General features: G+C 36.9%; 1 protein-coding gene across 6 annotated transcripts in view; it reads left to right on the forward strand.

Annotated features, from left to right (window-relative positions):
- The window catches only part of FAM13A (family with sequence similarity 13 member A), a 374,408-nt gene that overhangs the window by 83,686 nt on the left and 262,984 nt on the right, over positions 1 to 27,738 (forward strand). For all 6 annotated transcript variants that reach the window (XR_013335363.1, XM_077765111.1, XM_077765113.1 and 3 more), the window contains exon 4: positions 14,615 to 14,792. Coding sequence is in view for 5 of the 6 variants with exons in the window: in XM_077765111.1 (XP_077621237.1) it covers positions 14,615 to 14,792 (178 nt within the window). In the remaining variant the exon portion in view is untranslated. The remainder of the gene's footprint in view (positions 1 to 14,614; positions 14,793 to 27,738) is intronic.

The raw sequence follows: 27,738 nt of genomic DNA on the forward strand, positions 1-27,738 counted from the left end.
GTTTACACTGTGTCTTAGCTAACTTGACAATAATAATAAGTAATAAATGAAGTATACTGTGGCTTTTAGTATATTCAGAATACAACCATCACCACTATCTAATTTTGAAACATTCTTATCACCTCAAAAAAAAAAAAAAGGAAAACTCTAAACGCATTAGTGGGTACTCTCCTTTCTTATGCTTTCCCTCTCCCACTTCTCCCAGCCCTCAGCATGCATTAATCTTTCTGGCTACATAAATTTGCCTAGATTTATGGTCATTTCCTGTAAATGGAGTCACACAATATGTGGTCTTTTGTGACAGGTTTTTTTCACTTAGCATGTACTTCATTCCTTTTCATGGCTGGTTAATATTCTGTTGTATAAATATATCACATTTATTCATTGATAGACATTTGGGTGATTTATACCTTTTGGCTGAATAATACTCTTATGAACATTTATGTACAAGTTTTTGGAGGAGCATGTGTTTTCATTTCTCTTGGGTATCTACCTAGGGGTGGAATTCCTGGGTCACAGGGTGACATTGTTTAACATTTTAAGGAATGATTTTCCAAAATACTTGTACTCTTTTATGGTCTTATCAGCAATAAATGAAGGTTTGATTTTTTTACCATCCTAGCCAGCACCTATTATTGTCTGTTTTTTTAGTTATCCTTATAGAGGCAATAGAATTTTAATAGCAGATAAATTATGAGCTTGAAGAGGAAAAACAGGGGAGACCAGCTGCTTAAAGGCCAAGAAGATAATGCCTACTGGAGATTTTTAGAATGAAGTGTGAATTGATGAAATCTCCAATAAGTTCTGCATTTTTCATTAATGTTTTTTTCTATTTATTTAATTTTATTTATTTTTACAAATAGTTTATTGTCAAATTAGTTTCCACATAACACCCAGTGCTCATCCCCACAAGTGCCCTCCTCCATGCCCATCCCCCCCTCCCCCACATCCATCAGTCCTCAGTTTTTGTCAGCATTCAAGAGTCTCTCATGGTTTGCCTCTCTCCCTTTCCCCCACCATTTCCCCCTTTCTTCTCCCCCTTGTTCCTCAGTTAAGTTCCTCCTAATCCTCCTATACGTGCAAACATATGATATTTGTCCTTCTCTGCCTGACTTATTTTGCTCAGCATAACACCCTCAAGGTCCATCCATGTTGCTACACATGGCCAGATTTCATTGTTTCTCATTGCCATGTAGTATTTCACTAATGTTTTTATGTGAAGAGCATCTTATTTGACCTGGAAGAGGAATAGAACAGACATGTGTATATAAACATATATAGGTATAGATATAATTTGTATATATATAATTTGTGTGTGTATATACGTGTGTATATATGTGTGTGTGTATATATATATACACATATATAATTTGTATTGGTTGGAAATTAACTCCTGTAAAAATATAATGGAAGTTAAAGAATATCAATTTGAAGGGATGACAAATTATTGGCCTGCTAGTCGCCTCTAGCTCAGCTGAATTCTGTCAAGCTCTATTCTGAATACAATTATTTTGTTAAATCCATGGAAATAATCAACCTTTAGACTGAATCCATAAATAATTTGAGGACTTAGGGGGGAAGGAAGCAATACCTAAAATAGGCTTAAAAACTGGGTTTGCTGGTTTGTCTCCTATGATACCAAGTAAGTCCAGTTACAGCTGAGCATTGAATTACTAGGGTTTTAGAGGGTAGGAACTGGTGGTAAAATGATTTCCACTGAAATTACACACTTACTGTACTTTGCCCATTTAATATAGCACTAGATTTATGGAAAGAGCCAAGCTTTGTTACCTGGGATATTGCTAGTATTGTTCGAGATTCGCATATATTATAGGAGACTCCTCTTCCTAAGTGCTGCAATTGCTTTTTTCCATTCTCCTGTGTACTGACATTCCCACATAAACAGTTTCTTTAGCTGTTAAATGTGTGTATAACATATAGCCTAGAGGTGAGCTCCCAGTTTTAACTTTAAAAGGACTATTTCAGGTGTTTCTTGTCTTTTTATCCTGCCAGCCTGCCCCATTAGCAAGCATTCAGCACTCAGTAAGTGCCCATGGAATGGACTTGCTGATACACTATTTAGTTATCATTAGGAGTATTTTGTCATGGGACTGAAAAGTAAAGTATCATCAAATTCTTTTTTTATCCCACAGGCCTTTGTCTTTCCAACTCAGGTTCATTTTCGGAGCCAGGAGTATGAGTGTAGATATTGGCTAATTTGGTAATAAACACACCTGTGCATCTTGTAGAATCTAATCAGAATAAGATTTGTAGTTTCATTAATATCTAAGAACAGACTGTAATTGATTAAATTTTATTAGTCACTTTATCATTCTACCCTTTCAGAAATTTGTGTGAGGCCTTGAGAACTTTGTCATGGGCAAGGATTGTAGGAGAGCTGTAAAAATAGAACCTTTCCTTATATATAGAAATCTACCAATTCCAGTAAACAGAAAATATAATTGTTTAGATAAACTTCTCGCCCCACTAAAGAAGTGATTCCATTCCTGGGGTATGAAATGCAAGGGTAAAACCCAGTCTAATCCAATATAGCTGGCATTGTATGGTTCTTTTTTCCATTTGTTTGCAAATGCATATTTAGAAAGAAATATAATTCATGTTTTGTTCTCATGTATTCTACAAAACATTTTGTGCCCGGACATTCATGTAGGCTTTTATTAAAATGTTCTCCCTGGTATATCTCAGGACCTAAGAAGCTATAATGTATTATAAATAAATTAAGATTCCCACCCCCACTACTCAGCAATTTTGCTTGTTCATCTGTTGATTCAGGAAACATTTGTTAAACATTTACAGGTGTGAGACAGTGTGGTAGTTGCTCTGTAACAATGATAATGACTACATCTAACTTTGTTAGAGCACACTGATCGGATCATGTGCTCTGAGGTGCTACTGCCATATCTGATTTACAGCTTGGCTACGTGGTACTGTGTGAACATGGACAAGTTGTTCTCTCTGTTTCAGTCTAGTTCTCTCTAACTGAAGCTATATTAGGCTCCTACTCCTGCTATGACAGATTTCTATAAATTTAGTGGCTTAAAACCGCACAAATTACCTCACTGTTGTATGGGTGAGAAGTCTGTGGGCTCAGCTGGTGTGTCTGCTCCAGGTTCACAAGGCCAAACCAAGATGTCAGTCAGCCTGGGTTCTTATCTGAAGAGGGATAAGTTCCAGGGGGAGAAGCTGCTTCCAGGCTCATTTGGATCCTTGGCACTTTGCCATGCCACGTAGTGGTAAGGCCAAGATTCCTGTTTTCTTGCTGGCTGCTTCTTGGCTTCCACATGCTCAGGCTTGTGACCTTTCCTCATCTTCAAAATCAGCAACAGCTTATTATTGTTCTATCTACCAGATTAGCAAGTTTTCATAAATCCTTTGTGAGGCTTAATGAGGAAATAAAAAGCTACTTCGATAAATCTGGCGCCATGAGGCTAAATATTTTGGTTTTTTTAATGGCTGACCTTCTCATGGCTCTGAGATATATCATGGTAGAGATTAACATTTTGCTCGATTTTTGTTTTGTTTTGTTTTTCTCCTTGAAGCTAAGGCTGTAATGACTTCATAGTCATTGAAAAGTCAAAACACGTGACAAGCACTAGGATGAATGTCCAGATTAGTGTTAAGTGGCATCCCGTGGTATAGGTTCAGCATTGCTGATTATGATCATAATCTTTTTTTAACGAGAACGAATACTTGTCACATGGTTCAATGTTTGCTACTTAATCTGGAACAAAAGTTTTTATGGTATAATTTTTAAGCACTGAGTAGATTTCTCTGTATAACTATGTATACTGTGCTCATTGTACAGGTGTTTTTTACCTTGAGAAATGGTTCAAATTTAGCCAACAGCAAATGAAAGCTTTCAGGAAAATGTGTATAATTTGAAGTGGTTCTTTTCACTAATGCAGACTGTACTTGTCCTAGGAAAAGATTAATGTTAAGGAAAATGATGACTATTTCAATTATTAACCATTATTCCATCTGCAAAGTTTTCTTAAACATTTGGCTCATGAATTATAACACATTCTAATTTTTGTTCCAGTTTAATTCTAGAGATAACTAAAAGTTTAAACAGTTAAATATTTCAGTACAACCACAGAGGTGCATTTCCTTCTCCTTCTGAGACCCTTCTGTGGAATTTCAGAAGGGGTAATTGTCCTACCCTTTGACCATCAAGGGACACATCTGTTATTTACATCCTCTGTGATCCCCTTCCTACTCAACACTTCAATACAGCTAGTTGTGTAAATGGACTAAATTATTGCACATTTCTTCAAAAAACCTTTGGAATATAGATGTCTCTTTATGTCTATACTAGTTTGTGTTACTATCTAGGTATCTTACAAACATCATTCTATTAAAACTGTTTCTTCATCACTTTTTATATGCAAGGCATTGAGGGAATTTAAAAGATGTTTACACCTCAGCTTCCAACTCTGAATGAGCTTATATTTGCTGGTTTGTGATTTTTTTTTTTTTACGTTAGCCAACAATAAACATCAAGTATTTTCTCAATGAGGCTTTGCTGACAAAGCATATATATATAATTAAAATCACCACCATCACCCCAAGCCAGTACTGTGAATTCTCTCTAGCCTTATTACTATATTTACTGTTTAGTGTTGCATCACCAGACTATAAGTTCCCTGAGGACAGGGATTTCTGTTGTGTTTTCTGATATTTCCCAAATGCTTAGAAATATGCCAGACACAGAATAGCCACTAAGTAAATATTTGTTGAATGACTGAATGTATATTCCATGCATGTATTTTTCACATATAAAACAAATAATTTTCTTATATATAATAAATTAGATACAAACTATACCCAGAATCTTCCCAGGTCTTGCTGTCCCACTGCTATTGAACCGCTTCAGGCCAACCAGCCTCTCACTCTCAGGGACTCTGAAGTCTCCCAGCTCAGCTGCCTGCTTTCCGCTGCCCCTCACTACAGTCCAGACTCAGCACAGCAACCAGGATGGTCCCACGCTGCTGCACTGTCTCCGAATCTCATTTCCTGCCACTCTTCCAACACTTGGCCTTCACCCTTGCCTTTACTACTGCTTAACATGCACTTTCCCCTTTCCTTCAACTCTCTGCTCAGTCATCACCATATCAGAGTGGCCTTCCCTGATCATGCTGAATGAAATAGCATTCCCTCCCTGTGTCACTCCACCTTATTCTCCCTTATTCCACTTTATGTTTCTTCAGAGCACTTATGTTACCACTCACAGAGATATAATCAGACTGTCTCTCCTGTTAGAATATAGCTTTCATAAAAGCATGAAGTTTGTTTTCAGTACTGTATATCTAGTATTAGAGAATGCTAGATGCACAATGCATGTGATAAATATCACACATAGTGTGCATTCAGTATATATTATGAATAAATATGCACAAAAATAGAAACATTGCTAACTTTTTTATAATGTGAGACCTTGAGGAAGCCATTGTAATTACCAACATCAATGCAAGAACATGAATAACAAGGCAATGCTTATTATATTTAGGTATCAGCATATCAATGAATAATGCAAGCAATAATAAAGTGATTATTAATGAACTTTTTTTCTCAGGTGTCAAAAGGCACATTTTCACCAATTCTGCCTACTGCCCAGTGGTGGTATGCTGGGTATACTTCTACAAGACTCCCCTAAAGGTGTTGAACAATTATTCTCATATATAGGGAATATTGTCTATAAGATTACTGTAGGCTAGTTATAGCAGTGATATTTACCACATTTCTAGAAACAGTGCAGATTACAGATTCTTGGTATGTCAGCACATGCTTAATAGGAAAAGAGGTGACAACTGTCATGCTAATAAATCAAGGTCTTTATGGCAAGGTTAGTATGTCTGAACAGAGTCAGGAAGTAAATTATGAGTATTCAGAGTTCAAATTTAGTGTGCTGCCATTCAAGCCTATGAAGTAGAGGACACTCACATACTCACCCAGTAGGTGAATTGATGAGTCATAGGAAATGGAAATGCTTTGGGGGTAGGAGACACATCCAAGATACTTTCTCCTCAACTACTTTTTCTCTCTGAGAACAGATTTAGTGATTCTTCCATTCATACCATTAAGGAATTATGTTGTTTTGTTAACTTTGAGATTCCCTGAATATATTTGTCTCCCTTCCCATTACTTTTCGGTTTTATTTCTGGGAAAATTATCTATCGTATTTCAAAAATTAGAAGTGAACAGTGGAGGTGCTCTTTCTCTTTGAAAGATGTTATTGTCATAAACTCATAAGTGCTTTCAATATTTATTTTATTTAATCTGGAGTCTTCACACATTGTCTGCCTTAGGATCTGAAGTTTCATTTCAGAGCCAGAAGGCTAATGGCCCATTATCAAGGCTATTGGAATGTTGTTGCTTATATTCCTAAATACTGGAATTAAACCAAGTTTTGTTTTGTATTGTTTTTTTCTTAAATAGTTTATTGTCAAGTTGGTTTCCATATAACACCCAGTGCTCATCCCAACAAGTGCCCTCCATGCCTATCACCCCCCTCCCCTCCCCCCCCACCCCTATCAGCCCTCAGTTTGTACTCAGCATTCCAGTGTCGCTCATGGTTTGCCTCCCTCCCTCTCCCCAACTATTCTCCCCCTTCTCCTCCCCCATGGTCCTCTGTTAAGTTGCTCCTAATCCACCTATATGTGCAAACATATGGTAGCTGTCCTTCTCTGCCTGACTCATTTTGCTCCGCATAACACCCTCAAGTTCCATCCATGTAGCTACACATGGCCAGATTTCATTCTTTCTCATTGCCATGTAGTATTGCATTGTATATATATACTGTATACCTGTGCCCCTGTGCATCAGCACTCCTGCATCCCTTGGGTAAATTCCTAGCAGTGCTATTCCTGGGTCATAGGGGAGTTCTTTGTTAATTTTTTGAGGAACCTCCACACTATTTTCCAGAGGGGTTGTACCCATTTACATTCCCACCAACAGTGTAGGAGGGTGCCCGTTTCCCCACATCCNTGATCTAGTTTCATTCTTCTGCATGTTGCTGTCCAGTTCTCCCAGCACCATCTGTTAAAGTGGTCTTTTTCCCATTGGATACTGTTTCCTGCTTTTTTAAAGATTAGTTGGCCATACATTTGTTGGTCCAATTCTGAGTTCTCTATTCTATTCCATTGGGCTATGTGTCTCTTTCTGTGCCAATACCATACTCTCTTGATGATTGTAGCTTTGTAGTAGAGGCTAAAGTCTGGGATTCTGATGCCTCCTGTTTTGGTTTTCTTCTTCAATATTACTTTGGCTATTCGGGGTCTTTTGTGGTTCCATACAAATTTTAGGATAGTTTGTTCTAGTTTTGAGAAGAATGCTGGTGCAATTTTGATTGGGATTGCATTGAAGGTGTAGATTGCTTTGTGTAGTAATGCCATTTTAACAGTATTTATTTTTCCAATCCATGAGCATGGAATGTTTTTCCATTTCTTTGTGTCTTCTTCAATTTCTTTCATAAGTTATCTATAGTTTCCATCATACAAATCTCTTATATCTTTTGTTAGGTTTATTCCTAGATATTTTATGGTTTTTTTTGTGCATTTGTGAATGGAATCAGTTTCTTGATTTCTCTTTCTGTTGCTTCATTATTGGTGTATAAAAATACAGCCAATTTCTGGACGTTGATTTTGTACCCTGCAACATTGCTGAACTCATGGATCAGTTCTAGTAGGCTTCTGGTGGAATCTGTCGGGTTTTCTATGTAGAGTATCATGTCGTCTGCAAAACGTGAAAGTTTGGCTTCTTTGCCAATTCTGATGCATTTTATTTCTTTTTGTTGTCTTATGGCTGATGCTAGGATTTCCAGCACTATGTTAAACAACAGTGGTGAGAGTGGACATCCCTGTCATGTTCCTGATTTCAGGCCTCTCAGTCTTTCCCCATTGAGGATAATGTTAGCTGAGGGCTTCTCATAGATGGCTTTTATGATGTTCAAGTAAGTTCCTTCTATCCTGGCTTTCTCGAGGGTCTCGATTAAGAAGGGATGCTGTATTTTGTCAAATGCTTTTTCTGCATCTATCGACAGGATCATATGATTTTTATCTTTTCTTTTGTTAATGTGATGTAGCACATTGATTGATTTGCGAATATTGAACCAGCCCTGTAACCCAGGAATGAATCCCACTTGATCATGGTGGATAATTCTTTTTATGTGCTGTTGGATTCGATTTGCAAGGATCTTGTTGAGGATTTTTGCATCCATATTCATCAAGGATATTGGTCTGTAGTTCTCTTTTTTTCTGGGTCTCTGTCTGGCTTGGGAATCAAAGTGATGCTGGCTTCATAAAATGAGTCTGGAAGTTTCCCTTCAATTTCTATTTTTTGGAATAGCTTGAGAAGAATGGGTATTAATTCTGTTTTAAATGTCTGGTACAATTCCCCAGGGAAGCCATCTGGCCCAAGGTTCTTATTTGTTGGGAGATTTTTGATAACTAATTGAATTTCTTCACTCGTTATGGGTCTGTTCAGATTTTCTATCTATTCCTGTGTGAATTTTGGTAGTGAATGTGTGTTTAGGAATTTGTCCATTTCTTCTAAGTTGTCTAGTTTGTTGGCATATAATTTTAAATTATTTTCTCATAATTGCTTGTATTTCTGAGGGGTTGGTTGTAATAAGTCCATTTTCATTCATGATTTTGTCTACTTGGGTGCTTTCTTTTCTTTTTGAGAAGCCTGGCTAGAGGTTTGTCAATTTTGTTTATTTTTTCAAAAAACCAACTCTTGGTTTCATTGATCTGTTCAACTGTTTCTTTGGATTCTATATTGTTTATTTCTGCCCTGATTTTTATTTCTCTTCTCCTGCTGGGTTTGAGGTGCTCTTGTTGCTCTCCCTCTAGTTGCTTTAGGTGCGCTGTTAGATTTTGTACTTGGGCTTTTTCTAATTTCTTGAAATAGGCCTGGAGTGCAATATACTTTCCTTTTAGGACTGCCTTCACCGCATCCCATAGAGTTTGAATTGTTGTGTTTTCATTTTCATTTGTTTCCATATATTTTTAAATTTCTTCTCTAATTGCCTGATTGACCCATTCGTTCTTTATATGGTATTCTCTAACCTCCATGTTTTTGGAGGTTTTCCAGACTTCTTCCTGTGGTTGATTTCAAGTTTCATAGCATTGTGATCTGAAGTGTGCATGATATGATCTCAATTTTTTTATATTTATTGAGGCCTTGCTTTATGTCCCAGTATGTGATCTATCTTGGAGAATGTGCCATGTGAACTTGAGGAGAAAGTGAATTCTATGGCCTCAGGATATAGAGTTCTAAATATATATGTCAAATCCATCTGATCCAATATGTCATTCAAGTCTATTGTTTCTTTAGGGATTTTCTGTCTAGTTGATCTATCCATTGCTATAAGTAGAGTATTAAAGTACTCTGCTATTAGTACATTCTTATCCATAAAATTGTTTCTATTTGGGATTGTTTTATGTATTTAGGTGCTCCCATATTCGGTGAGTAGACATTTATAATTGTTAGCTCATCCTGATGGATAGACCCTTTAATTATTATATAATGCGCTTCTTCATCCCTTGTTACTGCTTTTACTTTAAAGTCTAGTTTGTCTGATATAAGTATTGCTACTCCAGCTTTCTTTTGACTTCCAGTAGCATGATATATATTTCTTCATCCCCTGACTTTCAATATGAATGTGTCCTCAGGTCTAAAATGAGTTTCTTGTAGACAGCAAAAGATGGATTTTGTTTTTTTTATCCATTCTTCTGCCCTATGTCCTTTGATTGGGGCATTTAGTCCATTTACATTCAGTGTTGTTATTGAAAAATATAGGTTTAGAGGCATTGTGTTCTCTGTAGGATTCATGGTTGTGGTGGTGTCTCTGGTACCTTGTGTTTCTTGCAACATTTCCCTCCTAGCATCCCCCCAAGAATTTCTTGTAGGGCTGCTTTAGTGGTGACGAATTCTTTCAATTTTTGTTTATTTGGGAAGACTTTTATTTCTCCTTCTATTTTGAATGGCAGGCTTGCTGAATAGAGGATTCGTGACTGCATATTTTTTCTGTTTATCACATTGATGATTTCCTGCCATTTCTTTCTGGCCTGCCAAGTTTCAGTAGATAGGTCTGTAAGTAGTCTGATAGGTTCCCCGTTGTATGTTAGGGCCCTTTTCTCCCTAGCTGCTTTCAGAATTCTTTGTCTTTATATTTTGCCAGTTTCACTATGATATGTCGTGCAGAAGATTGATTCAAGTTATGTTTGAGGGGAGTTTTCTGTGACTCTTGGATTTCAATGTCTGTTTCCTTCCCCAGATTGGGGAAGTTCTCAGCTATAATTTGTTCAAGGATCCTTCAGTGCCTTTCCTTCTTTTCTCCTCTTCTGGAATTCCTATGATACAGGAATTGTTCTGTTTGATTGTATCAGTCAGCTCTCGAACACTTCTTTCATGTTCCTGGATCATTTTATCTCTCTTTTTCTGAGTTTCCTCTTTTTCTATAATTGTGTCTTCCAATTCACCTATTCTCTTCTTTGCCCGTTCATTCTGTGCGTTGGATGCCTCCATTTTATTGTGCACCTCATTTATAGCATTTTTTTAATTCATCACAACTATTTTTAAGCTCCATAGTCATTGTAGCAATAGTTTCTCTGATGTCTTCCATGCCTTTTTCAAGCCCAGCGATTAATTTTATGACTATTCTTCTAAGTTCTTGATCAATTATGTTGCTTATATCTGTTTTGAGCAGTTCTGTAGCTGTCATTTCTTCCTGGAATTTCTTTAGAGGAGAGTTCTTCTGTTTCATCATTTTGGTTAGCTTTCTATCTCTTGTTAGTTTTAAAAGCTTGTTATGCATACTGCACCTGTGAGTACTGCTGTATTAAAGAAGGCTCTTTGACTGTTCAGGGCCTGTCCATTCAGGTCTCTTGGTCTCTTCTTGTTGAGACTTTGGTAATTTTATTTCCCTATTCGTGGTGGTATTTAGGACTCTCCACTATGTGTACTTTGGCTTGTTTCTTGAAGGATCCCTGGAAAAGAAAACAGACAAACACATAGGGAACAAAGGCACACAAACGCACAGACCAATCTAATAAACATACAAACTGAAAGGGAAAAAGAAAAAGAAAAAAAAAGGGAAAAGACGGAGGAAAAATAAATAATGAAAAGAAAAAAAGAAAAAAGAAAAGAAAAAATGAAAAAACCCAAAAGACAAAGGACAGTCTAAAAGCATAGAACCAGAATTCCCAGCTACAAATAAAGAGCCGGGTGTATGCAGTGCTGATGGAAGAGCATATACAAAGACAGAAATGATAGGGTGGGGAGGAAGTGAAATTGGAAGAGAAATGACGAGGCAGAGAGACTAAACAGCTTAATTCAGAGAGAGAAAGAGGAGAATATGGTAAGAGGTGAGGCAAAAGAAATGAAGATAATGTTACTCAGAGAAACTATATAGTCTGATTACTCCAGAGAAAGATAGAAAGGTAGCGGTGGAGGTGTAGAATATACATCTAGAGAATGGATTGAAATGTGACTGTTTAAGCAAACCAGTGACCAGAGTGCCCAGTCTAGCAGAGGGGAGGATACAAATGAGACAAGGGAAAATATATCTGAGTAGAAAGAATTGATCTAGAATTAATCATGGTCGTGCATCCATGTTGGTCTTGCCCCAGGATCTGGTAAAAGAAAAGCGGCTCTCTAGTGGGGATGGGCGTGGTTTGGTGTAGGTGGGTCTTAGCCTCCACTGTGTCCTGCAAGCCACTCCCTGAAGTCTCACCTTGGTGGTTGTGGGGAGAAAAATGGTGGCACCTCAGTCCCCTCTCAAACCAAGTGTTGCAACTCACTCTTTTGGGTCTGATCTCCCTGTGCCATGGGCGTAGCCAAGGTGGACTGTGCTCTATGTCCCAAGCCAGGCCTCGTTTCCAGATCTTAAACCATGCACCCCATTGATATCACGCGAATAAACCCAGAGGTCGAGTCCGTCTGAGCAGTTTCAAGCTAGCTGCCTCCCCACTGGGAATCGAGTGGAGCTAGGGGATCAAGCCGAGCCAGAAGAGTGGCAGAGCAGCTTCAGATGTGCTGTGTCCCGCTCATGGTCAGCTGGACAGCAGGAAACCGGATCCCTCTGTGTCCGGAGCTGAGGTTTTTCTCTTCTCCAGGGACAGGGACAGTTCTTTGAGCAGTTTCAGCTGTGCTTTCTCTTCCCCTAGACTCACCACAGCTCCAGGGTTCCCCGCAAAGAGGGCTCCTTCCCCTCCCTCCATGTCTCCAGTTCTGGCCCGTTTTTATCTTCCCCAGTTTGCACTCGTGCTATAAGGTTTTCTCATCAGACTCTGTCTCCTTTTCCTCCCAAACTCCTGGATTCTATAAGGGTTCCTGTGGCTTTAGGCCTTCTTCGTTTGAGAGATAGGGCAAGTGAAATGTACGGAGCTCCCTACTTCTCTGCCATCTTGCCAGAAACCACAGTTTTAAGCAGACAGTACACACCCATGCAGACATCCAGATTCAGTCTGGATTAGTCACTGTAAGAAAATAAAAAAGACAAAATTGAATTCATTTTCTTGTAGTTCATATTTATTTTTAAAACACAAAGGTATGAGAAATGGGTAGTTTTCAGTTAGTTTTTACTCACTCCAGACTTAACTATTTCCATTTCTTACATAGTCAAGATCATAATATACTGGAAAATGCCATTATAAGCAACATACCACATAGTTTTGTGGATTATCAACGTATTTGAATATGATTTCTTTCTTTTTTAAAAAAGTAAATTAATATGAAAATTTCATAATATCAAGAGAACTATTTTGTCCCAAACATTGTATACATTATTGTATCACATCATTTGTGGTAAGTGAGAAATAATTATTCCAATTGTAAATGGAATGTTCTCCAAAACTATTTTAACAAAGATGGAAGTTTGTATTTTTTTGGCATTGCTATTTTTGGCAGCATCCCTTATTCTAACATTCATAAAGGTGAAATGGGCTCATTATCTTAAGAGACATTTCATTAAAACCTCATAAAACCAAATTAATGAAGCTAAAGTAAAAGAAGTCACTCTGTTTAACAAGTAGTTACATAGTACTTACTATGTGTCAACCTCTCTGTTTTAAGTACTTTGAAATTGTTAACTAATTAGAATTTAAGTAAAAGCTTGAAAAAAATTAAGTACTTTGTAACTTTAAACTCATTGAATCCTCATCACAACCCAATGAGGTAGTTAATGTTCCCCCTTATAAATGAGTTTACTATAGGGTCTAAGGTCACACAGGAAGCAAGTGCCAGACCGAGGATTCTAGTCCAAGAAGTGACCCCTGAGCCTACGTTCCTAATCCCTCTAGCACTGCAGCCACTCCGCAGCACTTCCTGTGTCCTGTATCTTCTCTGGGTTTTCACTTCCTTCAGTGGCATCATGATATGTATGCATTTTATAACACCGTCTGATCTTCTTCCTTTGCAACACATTTGTCTCACTTTGCTGTTATTCACTTGACTGGCTAAAAGCAGCTGACCTATCTAAATTAAGGAATCCAATGTATATTAGTTATTTTTTTTTTANGTGAATGTGTATTAGTTATAACTGGATTAAGTTTTCATTGTTTTACCCATGTGCCTCAAAGAATGGATTATGATTATTCCCCTAAAGTATTTGCTGTAAAAGGTTTATATTTGAAAGAACGTAGTATACAAATACTTTTTAAGATGACAACTTTTCTGTATTTACTATTGACAAATTACATAAATCTTTGAGAATTGAGGGAAACTTTTCATATGTCTGTTTTAATTTTGTTTCACTGTAAGATATTTTTGCCTTTATATAGGTTAGTAGGCTTTTGTATAAAAAGTACATATCAAATTCTAAACTCTGTGACATGAGAAAGAGAAAAAGCTATATGGAAATTGAAAATTTCCTTCAGTTTTCTCTGGGGCATCTGGTGGCTCAGTCAATTGAGTGTCTTGATTTTGGCTCCGGTCATAATCCCAGGATTGTGGGACAGAGCCCCATGTTGGGTTCCATGATGAACATGGAGCCTGTTTGAGATTCTCTCTCTCCTCCTTCCTCTGCCCCTTCCCCATGCTTGCTCTCTCAAAATTAATCAGTTAAATACATACATACAGTACATACTTAAATAGGATTATAGATCATTAAAAAATAGTTTCCTTCAGTTTTCTCTATTTAGATTCCTGATCACTAAGTTTAGTCTTTTTATGGTGACCTAGAAACGTCTCCTGTATTAAATCTTATTCAACTAAAAGATTCTTGTTTTAAACAAACTTGAAGACCATAATCAAATGGAAGTTTCCACTATGGATAAAAAGCCAGTCTTTATCTTAATTTTGGGTAAGGAACATGTAGAACTGAAATATGAAACCATTTAATGCACTAAGTAAAGCTCATGATTTTTGGAATCTGTTGAATAAGTTAATAAATCTTTAACATCAAAGAAAGTTAAATCCTCAACAATCAAAGAAAAGGCAAAAATGCTCCCTCCCTTTTTGATGGCCTTAATATTTAAGTCCTGGGGAAGTTTTTCCTGAATAAAATATTAGACTTTACTATGCCTCTGTGCTTTTGTTGTTGTTTTGTTGTTGCTATGAAATATGCCTGAGAGCATTTTTTTTTTCGTTCCAGATGACAGAAATGATGCTCAGGAGAGTAGCTTAAGAGACTTAATAAAAGAGCTGCCAGACACTCACTACTGCCTCCTCAAGTACTTATGCCAGTTCTTGACAAAAGTGGCCAAGCACCATGTACAGAATCGCATGAATGTTCACAATCTCGCCACTGTATTTGGGCCAAATTGCTTTCAGTAAGTTAATGAAGTTTTGTTGTTAATATTATCGCATATCACTTTTTTCCTTTATTATTGCCTGAAATTACTTGGGATGAAGAGTCATATTTTAGACAGAAAAGTTAACCAATTTATGTTAGAGAACTTCTATCTTGCTACTGGGCCTTTTAACCTTGTTTTTCATCCCAATTTTGAAGAAGGCAGATATGCTTTTTCATGAAACCATAATTTGTAATATTTCAAACAACTGCCTTTAAAATTCTGGAAATAAGTTTTACTTTCACTAAAAAGGGCATTTAAAAATTCTAGTCTGAAACATTGATTAGGAGAAAGGGGAGTATAATATACTGCATAATTTTTTAATGTGATAGGTAAAATCACTACTAATAGATGGGAAAATTCAAGCTCAGTATGTTAATGACAGAAAAAATGTAACCCCCACTACATTTGTTTTCAAAGAATAAGCTACACTAGAAATAAACTAGTCTTCTTGGTGGCTGGTGTAGCACTGGCCATAAGAATTTTTGTAAAACTTCTTGTTTTCTTTTCCCTGTTATTCCTTTAAGGTCTTTCATTGTTGATACATAAAACATGATCTTGCAATCCAGGGACTTTGCTTTTAACGCTCTTATTAATTAATCTTTTAATCCCCACTGTATCAAACATAGTTCTTCTAGTTATAAGCACAAAAAACACTCCCACTTTTAAAGCCCTCAGAAATTCTCCGCATTTTTTTTTTAGTAGTACATTTGTTTATATACTCAGTTAAGCTCATTCGGCAGCCTAGAACTAGGGATAATGCAGTCCTCAGAATGACTGTCCAAATATAAACTCGGGCTTAAATCACAGTGACTCCAGGGTTCCAGGACATTCACAGCCTACTCTGGTGAGAAGTTCTACCTTAATAACTATTCCCATTGTAATCTTAGAGATTTAGGTTTTAAATAATAGCATTTCATAGGATATGTTAGGGTCTTATGAATAAATATCTCAAACATAGTCTCCACTGATTTCTTACTCAAGAGCTTTGCATTAGAAGGCTGTATTTATTTTTACTCCTATCTTCAGAATAAACCTTCATTTAGTGACCTACATGTAAGAGATAGAGATAACTAGAAAACTGTTCAATAATTTTGAAACCCTAAATTCTAAAAGAGGTGAAAATGAATTTGTAAATAGAGTGATCATTTTATAACACACAGATCCATACCTCATTGCTGACTTACTGGATTGGACTTGGTCTGGAATTTCTGGTAATTTGCTTCAATTAGTCGATCAAAAATATCAAGTAATGAGTTTTTATTATAGGCTCTACTGATCAGTATAGCTTTTATCTTTTTTCTGGAAAAACACACTAACAAATTTTACAATTTTACCATTGTTAAGTGCACAGTTCAACAGCATTAAGTACATTTACATTGTTGTGACATATGGAAGTCTCTGCTAGGCGTTTTTCACAATGAAATAGAGTATAATTCTTTTTTTTTTTTTTTTAATGTTTTATTTATTCCTGAGAAAGAGAGACAGTGTGAGCAGGGGAGGGTCAGAGAGAGAGGGAGACACAGAATCTGAAACAGGCTCCAGGCTCTGAGCGAGCTGTCAGTACAGAGTCCGACGCGGGGCTCTAACCCACGAACTGTGAGATCATGACCTGAGCTGAAGTCGGACGCTTAACCGACTGAGCCACCCAGGCGCCCCTAGAGTATAATTCTTAAAACAGGTAGCTGTTTATTGAGTTTCTTACCAAGTTCTGTACTGTCTCCTATATCTGATTGATCGTAAGAGGCAGAAGTAGTTTATGTTGTCTTTAAAGTTCCTTTCTCCGGGTTAAGGAACAGTAAAGACTTCAACTCCAGTGACCACACTTAGTCCATACATGCTACAAAGATGATCAATGGAATGCTGAGATTCAAGGAGAATTCTCAACATGAGCCACTAAAAGACAAACAAAGGGAATGCTTTTCTTAATACCTAAGGTGAATACCTAATTTAGTCAATAGATGAGGAAGATTCTTTTTTTAATAAAAAGACATCCTCAGGGCACCTCAGGGTGGCTCAGTTGATTAAGCGTCCCACATCGGCTCAGGTCGTGATCTCACAGTCCGTGGGTTCGAGCCCCGTGTCAGAGCCTGCTTTGGATTCTGTATCTCCCTCTCTCTCTGCCCCTCCCCTGCTTGCTCTCTGTCTCTCAAAATAAAAATAAAGACATTAAAAAATTTTTTTAAATAAATAAAAAGACATCCTCATGAAATAATGTTAACTTTTGAAAGAACATAAGATTTTAGAGATAAAAAGATACTGGCTATGAAATATATAATTATAAAATGTAAGAAAATGTACCAACAACAGTTGAATGTTTCGTGCTCTGGATTCTGGGCTTCTGGATGACTCTTAAATTACAGGTTTTCAACATGTAATCCCAGTTATAGGTTTATTAAATTTAGATGATCATGTAATATTATCATTATAGAATAATGATATAGAAGTATATACGATAAAAATAAAGTATCTGTCATTAGTACCTCGCATGCCAACCTCTCCTTCCTAAAGATAAAATCCACATCCAGTAGATACATATCCTTCCATCCTTATTTCTGAACACAGTCATAAAACTTTAATTTTTAAATATAAGTCTGATTATGATACATATATTATGAAGCTTGATTGCTCTTATAGTACCATTGGAACTTTTAATATCACTTTGCTTATATACCTTATTCTTTAAAAATTGAATACTAGAAATTTCCCCAAGCCTGATTAATTTTCCTTCTACTGATAAACACTTAGGTATCAATTCTTTTATATTAAAACAGTGTTGCAGTGAACATATTGAGTGTTTTGATCCCTTATGTACATCTGCAACTATTTCTTTTTTTTTTAATAGTTTATTGTCAAGTTGGTTCCCATACAACATTCAGTGCTCATCCCAAGTGCCCTCCTCCATGCTCATCACCCCCTTCACTCCCCCCACTCCATCTGTCCTCAGTTTGTTCTCAGCATGTAAGAGTCTCTCATGGTTTGCCTCCCTCCCCTCAACTATTTTTCCCCTTCTTCTCCCCCATCATCCTTCGTTAGGTTCCTCCTAATCCTCCTATATGTGCAAACATATGGTATTTGTGCTTCTCTGCCTGACTTATTTCACTCAGCATAACACCGTCAAGTTCCATCCATGTTGCTACACATGGCCAGATTTCTTTCTTTCTCATTGCCATGTAGTATTCCATTGTATAGATAAACCACATCTACTTGATCCATTCATCAGTTGATGGACACTTAGGATCTTTCCATGTTTTGGCTGTTGAGAATGCTGCAATGAATATTGGGGCACATGTGCCCCTATGCATCAGCACTCCTGTATCCCCTGGGTAAATTCCTAGCAGTGCTATTGCTGGGTCATAGGGGAGTTTTATTGTTAATGTTTTGAGGAATCTCCACACTGTTTTGCAGAGGGGCTGCACCCGTTTACATTCCCACCAACAGTGTAGGAGGGTGCCTGTTTCTCCACATCCTCGCCAGCATCTAGAGTCCTCTGATTTGCTCATTTTAGCCACTCTGACTGGCGTGAACTGGTATCTCAGTTTGGTTTTGATGTGTATTTCCCTGATGAGGAGGGATGCTGAGCATCGTTTCATGTGTCTGTTGGCCATCTGGATGGAGAACATTCCTCTTTGGAGAAGTGTCTGTTCATATCTTCTGCCCATTTCTTCACTGGTTGTTTCAATTCTTTTTAACAAACATGTTTTATGCAGCAGAATAATCACTCTTAAAAAAAACAGTATGCAAAATATCCAGCTTATTACTCCTAGGTGATGGCAATATGAACGGTTTTTCTTTGTGCTTTTCTGAATTTTTAAAATAAAAATAGGGGCACCTGGCTGGCTCAGTCAGTGGAGTGTACAACTCTTGATCTTGGGGTTGTAAGTTCAGGTCCCACATTGGGTGTAGAGATTACTTAAAAATAGGTATTGGTTGTTGGACTTCAAAAAAAAAAAAAGGGATGCTGTATTTTGTCGAATGCTTTTTCTGCATCTATCGACAGGATCATATGGTTTTTATCTTTTCTTTTGTTAATGTGATATATCACATTGATTGATATCTGAATATTGAACCAGCCCTGTAACCCAAGAATGAATCCCACTTGATCTTGGTGGATAATTCTTTTTATGTGCTGTTGGATTTGATTTGCAAGTATCTTGTTGAGGATTTTTGCATCTGTATTCATCAAGGATATTGACCTATCATTCTCTTTTTATGCTGGATCTCTGGCTTGGGAATCAGAGTGATTCCGGAAGTTTCCCTTCAATTTCTATTTTTTGCAATAGCTTGAGAGGAATTGGTATTAATTCTGTTTTAAATGTCTGGTACAATTCCCCAGAGAATCCATAATGTCCAGGGCTCCTTATTTGCTGGGAGATTTTTGATAACTGATTCGATTTCTTCACTAGTTATGGGTCTGTTCAGATTTCCTATCNTCGCTTTTTCTAATTTTTTGAAATAGGCCTGGAATGCAATGTGCTTTCCTCTTAGGACTGCCTCTGCCGCATCCCATAGAGTTTGGATTATTGTATTTTCGTTTTCATTTATTTCCATATATTTTTTAATTTCTTTTCTAATTGCCTGATTGGCCCATTCATTCTTTAGTAGGGTGTTCTGTAACCTCCATGTTTTTGGAGGTTTTCCAGACTTCTTCCTGTAATTGATGTCAAGTTTCAAAGCATTGTGATCTGAAAGTGTGCATGGTGTAATCTCAATTCTTGTATATTTATTGGGGGCTACTTTATGTCCCAGTATGTGATCTATCTTGGAGAATGTGCCATGCGCACTTGAGAAGAAAGTGAATTCCATGGCCTCGGGATATAGAGTTCTAAATATATCTGTCAGACCCTTCTGTTCCAATGAGTCATTCAAGTCTATTGTTTCTTTAGTGATTTTCTGTCTGGTTTATCTATCCATTGCTGTAAGTGGAGTATTAAAGTTCCCTGCTATTTATACATTCTTATCTATAAGATTCTTTCTGTTTGTGATTTTTTAAATATTTAGGTGCTTCCATATTCGGTGCATAGACATTTATAATTGTTAGTTCTTCCTGATGGATAGACCCTGTAATTATTATATAATGCCCTTCTTCATCTCTTGTTATTGTCTTGAAAGTCCAGTTTGTGTTATAAGTATAGCTACTCCAGCTTTCTTTTGACTTCCCGTAGCATGATATACATTTCTCCCTCCCCTTACTTTTAATCTGAAAGTATCTTCCAGTCTAAAATGCGTTTCTTGTAGACAGCAAAAGATGGATTTTTTTTTTATCCATTCTGTTACCCTATGTCTTTGATTGGAGCATTCAGCCCATTTGCATTCAGTGGTATTATTGAAATATATGGGTTTAGAGTCATTGTGTCCTTTGTGGGAATCATGCTTGTGGTGATGTCTCTGCTATCTTGCATTCCTTGCAACATTTCCCTCAGAGAGTCCCCCTAAGGATTTCTTGTAGGGCTGGTTTAGTGGTGACAAATTCTTTCAATTTTTGTTTATTTGGAAAGATTTTTATCTCTCCTTCTATTCTGAATGACAGGCTTGCTGGATAGAGGATTCTTGGCTGCATATTTTTTTCTGTTCATCGCATTGAAGATCTCCTGCCATTCTTTTCTGGCCTGCCAAGTTTCATTAGATAGGTCTGCCAACACTCTGATAGGTTTCCCTTTGTATGTTAGGGCCCTTTTCTCCCTAGCTGCTTTCAAAATTCTCTCTTTGTCCTTGTATTTTGCCAGTTTCACTATGATATGTCATGCAGAAGATCGATTCAAGTTAAGTCTGAGGGGGATTCTCTGTGCCTCTTGCATTTCAACATCTACTTCCCTCGCCAGGTTGGGGAAGTTCTCTCCTATAATTTGTTCCAGGACTCCTTCAGCACCTTTCCCACTTTCCTCCTCTTCTGGAATTCCTATGATATGGATATTGTTCCATTTGATTGTATCACTGAGCTCTCGAACTCTTCTTTCATGTTCCTGGATCAGTTTATCTCTCTTTTTCTCAGTTTCTTCTTTTTCTATAATAGTGTCTTCTAAATCACTGTTCTCCTTTCTGCCTCTTCAGTCAGTGCATTGGACACCTCCAGTTTATTATGTATCTCATTTATCCCATTTTTTAATTCACCATAACTATTTTTAGGCTCCATAGTATTTGTAGCCATAGTTTCTCTGATGTCCTCCATGCTTTTTTCAAGCCCGGCGATTAATTTTATGACTATTGTTCTAAATTCTTGTTCAGTTATGTTGCTTATATCTGTTTTGAGCAGTTCTCTAGCTGTCATTTCTTCCTGGAGTTTCTTTGGGGGAGAGTTCTTCTGTTTCGTCATTTTGGTTAGCTTTCTATCTCTTGTTACTTTTAAAAGCTTGTTGTACACTTGGCCTCTGCGAGTTCTGTATTAGAGAGGGCTCTTTTGACTGTCCAGGGCCTGTCTGTTCAGGAGTGTTCTTTGGATGGTGTCTCTTGATTTCTCTTGTTGATCATTTGGTTATTTTGTTTCCCTACTGGTAGTGGTATTTGGGACTCTCCACCATGTGTAGTTTGTCTTGTTTCTTGCGGCAGGCCTGGAAAAAGAAAACAGACAACCACAGAGGGAACAAAGGTACACAAAGGCACAGACAAAACCAATAAACACGCAAATATAGGCTCAGATAAAAACAGCAACAAAAACAACAAAACAGCTATCTGGAGGGGATGGGCGTGGTTTGTTGTAGGCAGGTCTGGTCTCCACTGTGTCCACTGGCCTCCCTGAGGCCCTGCCTTGGTGTTTGTGGGGAGAAGAATGGCATCGCCCCAGTCCTTTTTCAACCAAGCATTGCAAATCACTTCTTTGGGTCCAATCTCCCTGTGCTGAGGGTGTTGCCAAGGTGGGCTGAGTTCTATGCCCCACGCCCTGCCTGGTTTCCAGCTCCCAGTCAGAGGGCTTTGTTATACTGCCCTAAACAGTCTGGCATGTAGCTGCTTCCCTCTTGCCTGGGGTTGAATGGGGGGTGGGGGAAGTGTTGAAGCCTCAGATCCACTGGGGTCAAGCAGCGATACAAATCAGGTGCATTCAGGAATGTAGCAACTTCAGGTCCGCAGAGTCCACATTGTCGCAGCGGGACACCGCTTCACTGGGCCACCAACGCCATGGATGGTTCCAGGAGCGTGGCAGTGCAGTTTTTCCTGGCACCTTCTGAGACCCAGGCACCTAGTTTAAGGTAGCTCCCCAGCCAGAGCTAAAAAACACTCTTTCCAAGCTGAGGTTTTTTTGTTTGTTTGTTTCTTCTTCAGCGATGGTTCAATGAGCACTCTCAGCTTTTCTTTACTTTCTCCTGGACTCGTGGCAGCTCGCCACTGCTCACCGGTTAATCACTCACCACAGTTGCACGCAAGCTGGGTTCCCTCTCCTCCCTCAGTATCTCTGGGTCCCGTCCTGCTTTTATCATCCAGTTCGCATTCATGCCCTTATATGTTTCATTCCCAATGTACTCTGTCTTTCTCTTCCCAAACTCCTGTGGCTCAGTGTCCTGTGACTTCAGTCCTTCTCTGCTTGAGAGATGGGTGCAGGCGAAGTGCACGGAGCTCACTGTTTCTCTGCCATCTTGTCCTGGTCCTCCATCTTCAGCTATTTCTATAGAATAGGTAACCTAGAAGTGGACTTGCTTGGCTGAGTTTACACATTTTATTTATTTTTTACACATTTTAAAGTTAATGTGTGATGCCCTTAATAAGGCAGTAACAATTTATGATTCTACCATTGGTGTTTAAGAATATTTGTTTCCCTGTAACCTTGCTATGCTGAATTTTAGCACATAATTCAATACCTGAAATTTCAATACTTCAATACATTGATCTAACAGGAAAAAAATGATATCGTAATTATTTGTGAAGTTCAGTATATGTTAGATTTGTGTCTGTCTTGTGCTTGCTTTTTATTTATTTTTTTGTTGTGGCTCTTACTGCCTTGTAGGAGTTCTTTAGGTTTTCTAAAAACTAATCCTCATTTAGAAAAAAATTGCCAAAATTCTTTTTGTTTGCCTGTTAGCTTTATGGTGATTTATATATTAAATTAAAAACATTTTTAATTTACCTAAGTTTGTCAACTCTTCCCCTTTTTGTTTATTGACATTTGTTTCTTACTAAATCTGAATACTATTTCTTGATTAATATTATATTAATAATAAAAGTATTACATATTTTGTTATATTTATAGCTTTCTTATTACATTTTCACTTTTATCTAAAATTTCCTTTCTACATGTCATGTATTATATATAGATCCAGTTTGATATTTCTTCAAATAGATAGTTGTTGCCAGATTATACACTGAGTAGCATATCTCTTTGCTAATTTACCATGCCAACTCTATCACATATTAACTTCCCACGTATATGTGAGTTTCTGGTTTTTTTTATGGCTCATTCTTTTCCTTTTTTTTTTTTTTTTATTNGAACTCCCTGGTAAGTGGTATCTCATTGTTTTGATTTTCATTTCCCTGATGTTGAACATCTTTTAATAGGCTTATTGACCATTTTTATTTCTTTGGAGAAATGTCTGTTCAGATGCGCTACATATATGTTAATCAGATTCTTTATTATTGAATTATAGGAGTCTTTTATGTATTTTGTATATAAGTACTTCAGTAAATACAGGATATGCAAATATTTTCTCTTATTCTGTGAGTTTCCTTTTCATTTCCTTTAAAAAAATTTTAATTCCAGTATAGTTAACATACAGTGTTATATTGGTTTCAGGTGTGCAGTATACTGATTCAGTAATTCTGTATGTTACTCAGTGCCCATCAAGATTAGTGTTCTCTTAATCCTCTTCACTTAATTGACCCATTCCTTGATCTACCTCCCTACTGGGAACCATCTGTTTGTCCTCTATAATTAGGAATCTGTTTGTTTGTCTTTTTTTGATTTGTTTCTTAAATTCCACGTATGAGTGAAATTATATGTTATTTGTCTTTCTCTGATTTATCTCACTTAGTATTATCTAGATGTATCCATATTGCAAATTGCAAGATTTCATTCTTTTTAGGGCTGAATAATATTCCTTTGTGTATGTATGTATAAACATGCATACACATATACCACGTCTTTATCCATTCATCTATCAGTGGCCACAGGTTTCTTCCTTATTTTGGCCATTGTAAATAATGCTGCAATAAATGTAGGGGCGCATATACCCTTTGAATTAGTATTTCATATTCTTCAGGTAAATACCCAGTAGTGTAATTACTACTAGATTCATAGTAGTAACCACAGGGTAGTTCTATTTTTAATTTTTTGAGGAACTTCCATACTGTCTTGCAGTGACTCCACCCATTTGCATTCCCACCAACAGTGCACAAGTGTTCCTTTTTCTTCACATCCTCACCAATATTTATTTTTCTTGAGTTTATGATTTTCACCATTCTGATAGGTATGAAGTAATATCTCATTGTGGTTTCTATACGCATTTACCTGATTATGAGTAATGCTGAACCTTAGACATCTTTATGTTGTCTTTGGAGAAATGTCTGTTCATGTCTTCTCCCCATGTTTTAATTGGGTTATTTGGTTTTGGGGTGTTGAGTTGTTTGTATCAGTTCTCTATATATTTTGGATACTAACCCTTTATCAGATATGTCATTTGCAAACATATTTTCCCATTCAGTAGGTTTCCTTTTAATTTCATTGGTTATCTCCTTTGCTATGCAGAAGATTTTTATTTTGATGTAGTCCCGTTTATTTTTGCTTTTGTTTCCCTTGCCTCAGGAGACCTATCTAGAAAGATGTTCCTAGGACCAAAGTCAGAGAAATTATTGTCTGTGCTTTTTCTAGAATTTTTATGTTTTTAGGTCTCATATTTTGGTTCTTAATATATTTTAAATTTGTTTGTGTATATCTTGTAAGAAAGGGATCTAGTTTCATTCCTTTGCATGTAGCTGTCCAGTTTTCTTAACACCATTTGTTAAAGAAACTGTCTTCTTGCTATTGGATATTCTTTCTAGCTTTGTCAAAGATTAATTGACCATATAAATGTGGAATTTCTATTTTGGTTCCACTGATCTGTGTGTCTATTTTCGTGCCAGTATCATACTGTTTTGATCACTACAGCTTTGTAGAATGACTCAAAGTCTCAAATTGTCACTTTGTTTTTCTTCTTCAAGATTTCTTTGGCTATCTGGGGTCTTTTGTGGTTCCATACAAATTTTAGGATTGTTTGTTTTATTTCTGTCTAAAAATGCTGTTGGTATTTCCATTGGGATTGCATTGAATCTGTTGACTACTTTGGGTAGTATGGACAGTTAACAATATTTGTTCTTCCAATTCATGAGCATGAAATGTCTTTCCATTTGATTATGCCTTCACTTTCTTTTCATCAGTGTTTTACAGTTTTCAGAGAACAGGTCTTTCATTAAGTTTATTCGTAGATGTCTTATTTTTTTGTGCAACTATAAATGGGATTTTTTTCTCAGTTTCTCTTTCTGCTATTTCATTATTACTTCATAAAAATGGAACATTATTTTGTACATTGATTCTTGTATGCTATGACCTTACTGAATTCATTTATCAGTTCTAGCAGTGTTTTGGCAGAGTCTTTAGGGTTTCCTCTACATAGTATTATGTCATCTGCACATAGTGAAAGTTTAACTTCTTCCTTACCAACTTGGATCCTTCTGTTCCTTTTTATTATTTGATTGTTCTGGCTAGGAATTCCAGTATTATTTGAATAGAAATGAGAGTGGACATCCTTGTCTTGTTCCTGACCTTTGGAGAAAAGCTCTCAGTTTTTCCGTTTCCTCTGTTAGCTGTGGGTTTTTCATCTACAACCTTTATTATGTGGAGGTATGTTCTCTCCAAACATACTTTGTTGAGGGTTTTTATCATGAATGGTTGTTGTACTTTATCAAGTGCTTTTTTTGTATCTATTGAAATGATCATATGGTTTTTATCCTTTCTCTTATTGCTGTGATGTGTCTCATTGATTTGTGAATACTGAACCACCTTTGCATCCTGGAAATAAATTCCACTTGATCATGGTGAATGTTTCTAATGTATTATTGGATCTGGTTTGCTAATATTGTGTGGAGGATTTTTGCATGTTCATGAGAGATACTGGGCCTCTAGTTTTCTTTTTTTGCATTATCTTTATCTGGTTTTGACATCAGGTTAATGCTGGCCTCGTAGAATGAATTTGGAAGTTTTCCTTCTTCCATTTCTTGGAATAGTTTGGGGAAAATAGGTATTAACCCCTTTTTAAATATTTGGTGGAATTTGCTTGTGAACCCATGTGGTCCTGGACTTTTGTTTGTTGGGAGATTTTTGATTACTTATTCAATTTCATTGGTAGTAATCCATTTATTCACATTTTCTATTTTTCCTGATTCAGCTTTGGGAGGTTATATTTTTCTAGGAATTTATACATTTCTTCTAGTTGTCCAATTTGTTGGGATATAATTCTTCATAGTATTCTCTTGCAATCCTTTGGAAATATGTGGTATCTGGTGTTTCTACTCCTATTTGTGATTTTATTTATTTGAGTCTTTTTCTTCTTTTTTCTCTTTCTTTCTTTCTTTTTTTTGATGAGTATGGCTAAAGGTTTATCACTTTTTTTTTTTTCAAATAACCAGCTCCTGTTTCATTGATCTCTTCTATTATTTTTTTTTTAATGTTTATTTGTTTTGAGAGGCAGAGGAGACAGAGCATGAGTAGGGGAGGGACAGATAGAGAGGGGAGACACAGAACCTGAAGCAGACTCCAAGCTGTTCCAAGCTGTCAGCACAGAGCCTGATGCAGGGCTTGAGCTCACAGGCCACGAGATCATGACCTGAGCCAAAGTTGAACACTTAACCAATTGAGCCACCCAGCTGCCTCTGGTTGGTTAGCTTTTATTTTCTAGTTCATGTATTTCTGCTATAATCTTTATTATTTCCTTCCCTCTGCTGATTTGGGGTTTTGTTTATTGTTTTTATTCTGGCTTCTTTAGGTGTAAGGTAGGTTGTTTATTTGAGACTTTTTCTTACTTCTTGAAGTAGACCTGTATTGTTATACACTTCCTTCTTAGAGCAGCTTTTGCTGTATCCCAATGAATTTTGGACTGTTGTGTTTTCATTTTCATTTGTCTGCATATGTTTTTTATTTCTTCTTTGATTTCTTGGTTTCATTGCTTAATTGTAGTATGTTACTTAACTTCCATGTATTTATTTCCAGATTTTTTCTTGTGATAATTTCTAATTTCATAGCATTGTGGTCAGAAAAGATGCATAATAGTATGTCTTTGATCTTTTTGAATTTGTTCAGACTTGTTTTGTGGCCTAATATGTGACCTGTTCTGGAGATTGTTCCATGTGCCCTTGAAAAGAGTGTATATTCTGGTGTTTTAGAAGGGAATATTTTATTTTATTTTTTTAATTATTTTTTTAAAATTTATTTTTGAGACAGAGAGACACAGCATGAGCAGGGGATAGGCAGAGAGAGAGAGGGAGACACAGAATCCAAAGCAGGCCCAGGCTCTGAGCTGTCAGCACAGAGCCCAATGCAGGGGGTTGAACTCACAAACTGTGATATCATGAGTTGAGCTGAAGTTGGACCCTTAATCAACTGAGACACTGAGGCACTCCAGGAATATTTTATTAAGGAGAGAATGTTTTGAATATATGTTCCATTCATCAGGTCCAGGTTATCATTGAAAGCCATTGCTTCCTTGTTGATCTTCTATTTGGAAAATCTGCCTATTGACATTAGTCAGGTGTTAAAGCTCCCTGTTGTTATTGTATTACTATCAATCCCTTTAGGTTTGTTATTCAGTGCTTCATGTATTTGGGTGCTCCCATGTTCAATGCATAAATATTTACAGTAGTTCTGTATTCTATTTGGATTATTCCCTTTATGCTTATGCAGTGTTCTTCCTCATGTCTTGTTACAATCTTTGTTTTAAAGTCTATTTTGTCTGATCTAAGTATTGCTACT

This window comes from Crocuta crocuta, unplaced genomic scaffold (genome assembly GCF_008692635.1).
Source record: "Crocuta crocuta isolate KB4526 unplaced genomic scaffold, BGI_CrCroc_1.0 scaffold134, whole genome shotgun sequence".
Lineage (NCBI taxonomy): Eukaryota > Metazoa > Chordata > Mammalia > Carnivora > Hyaenidae > Crocuta > Crocuta crocuta.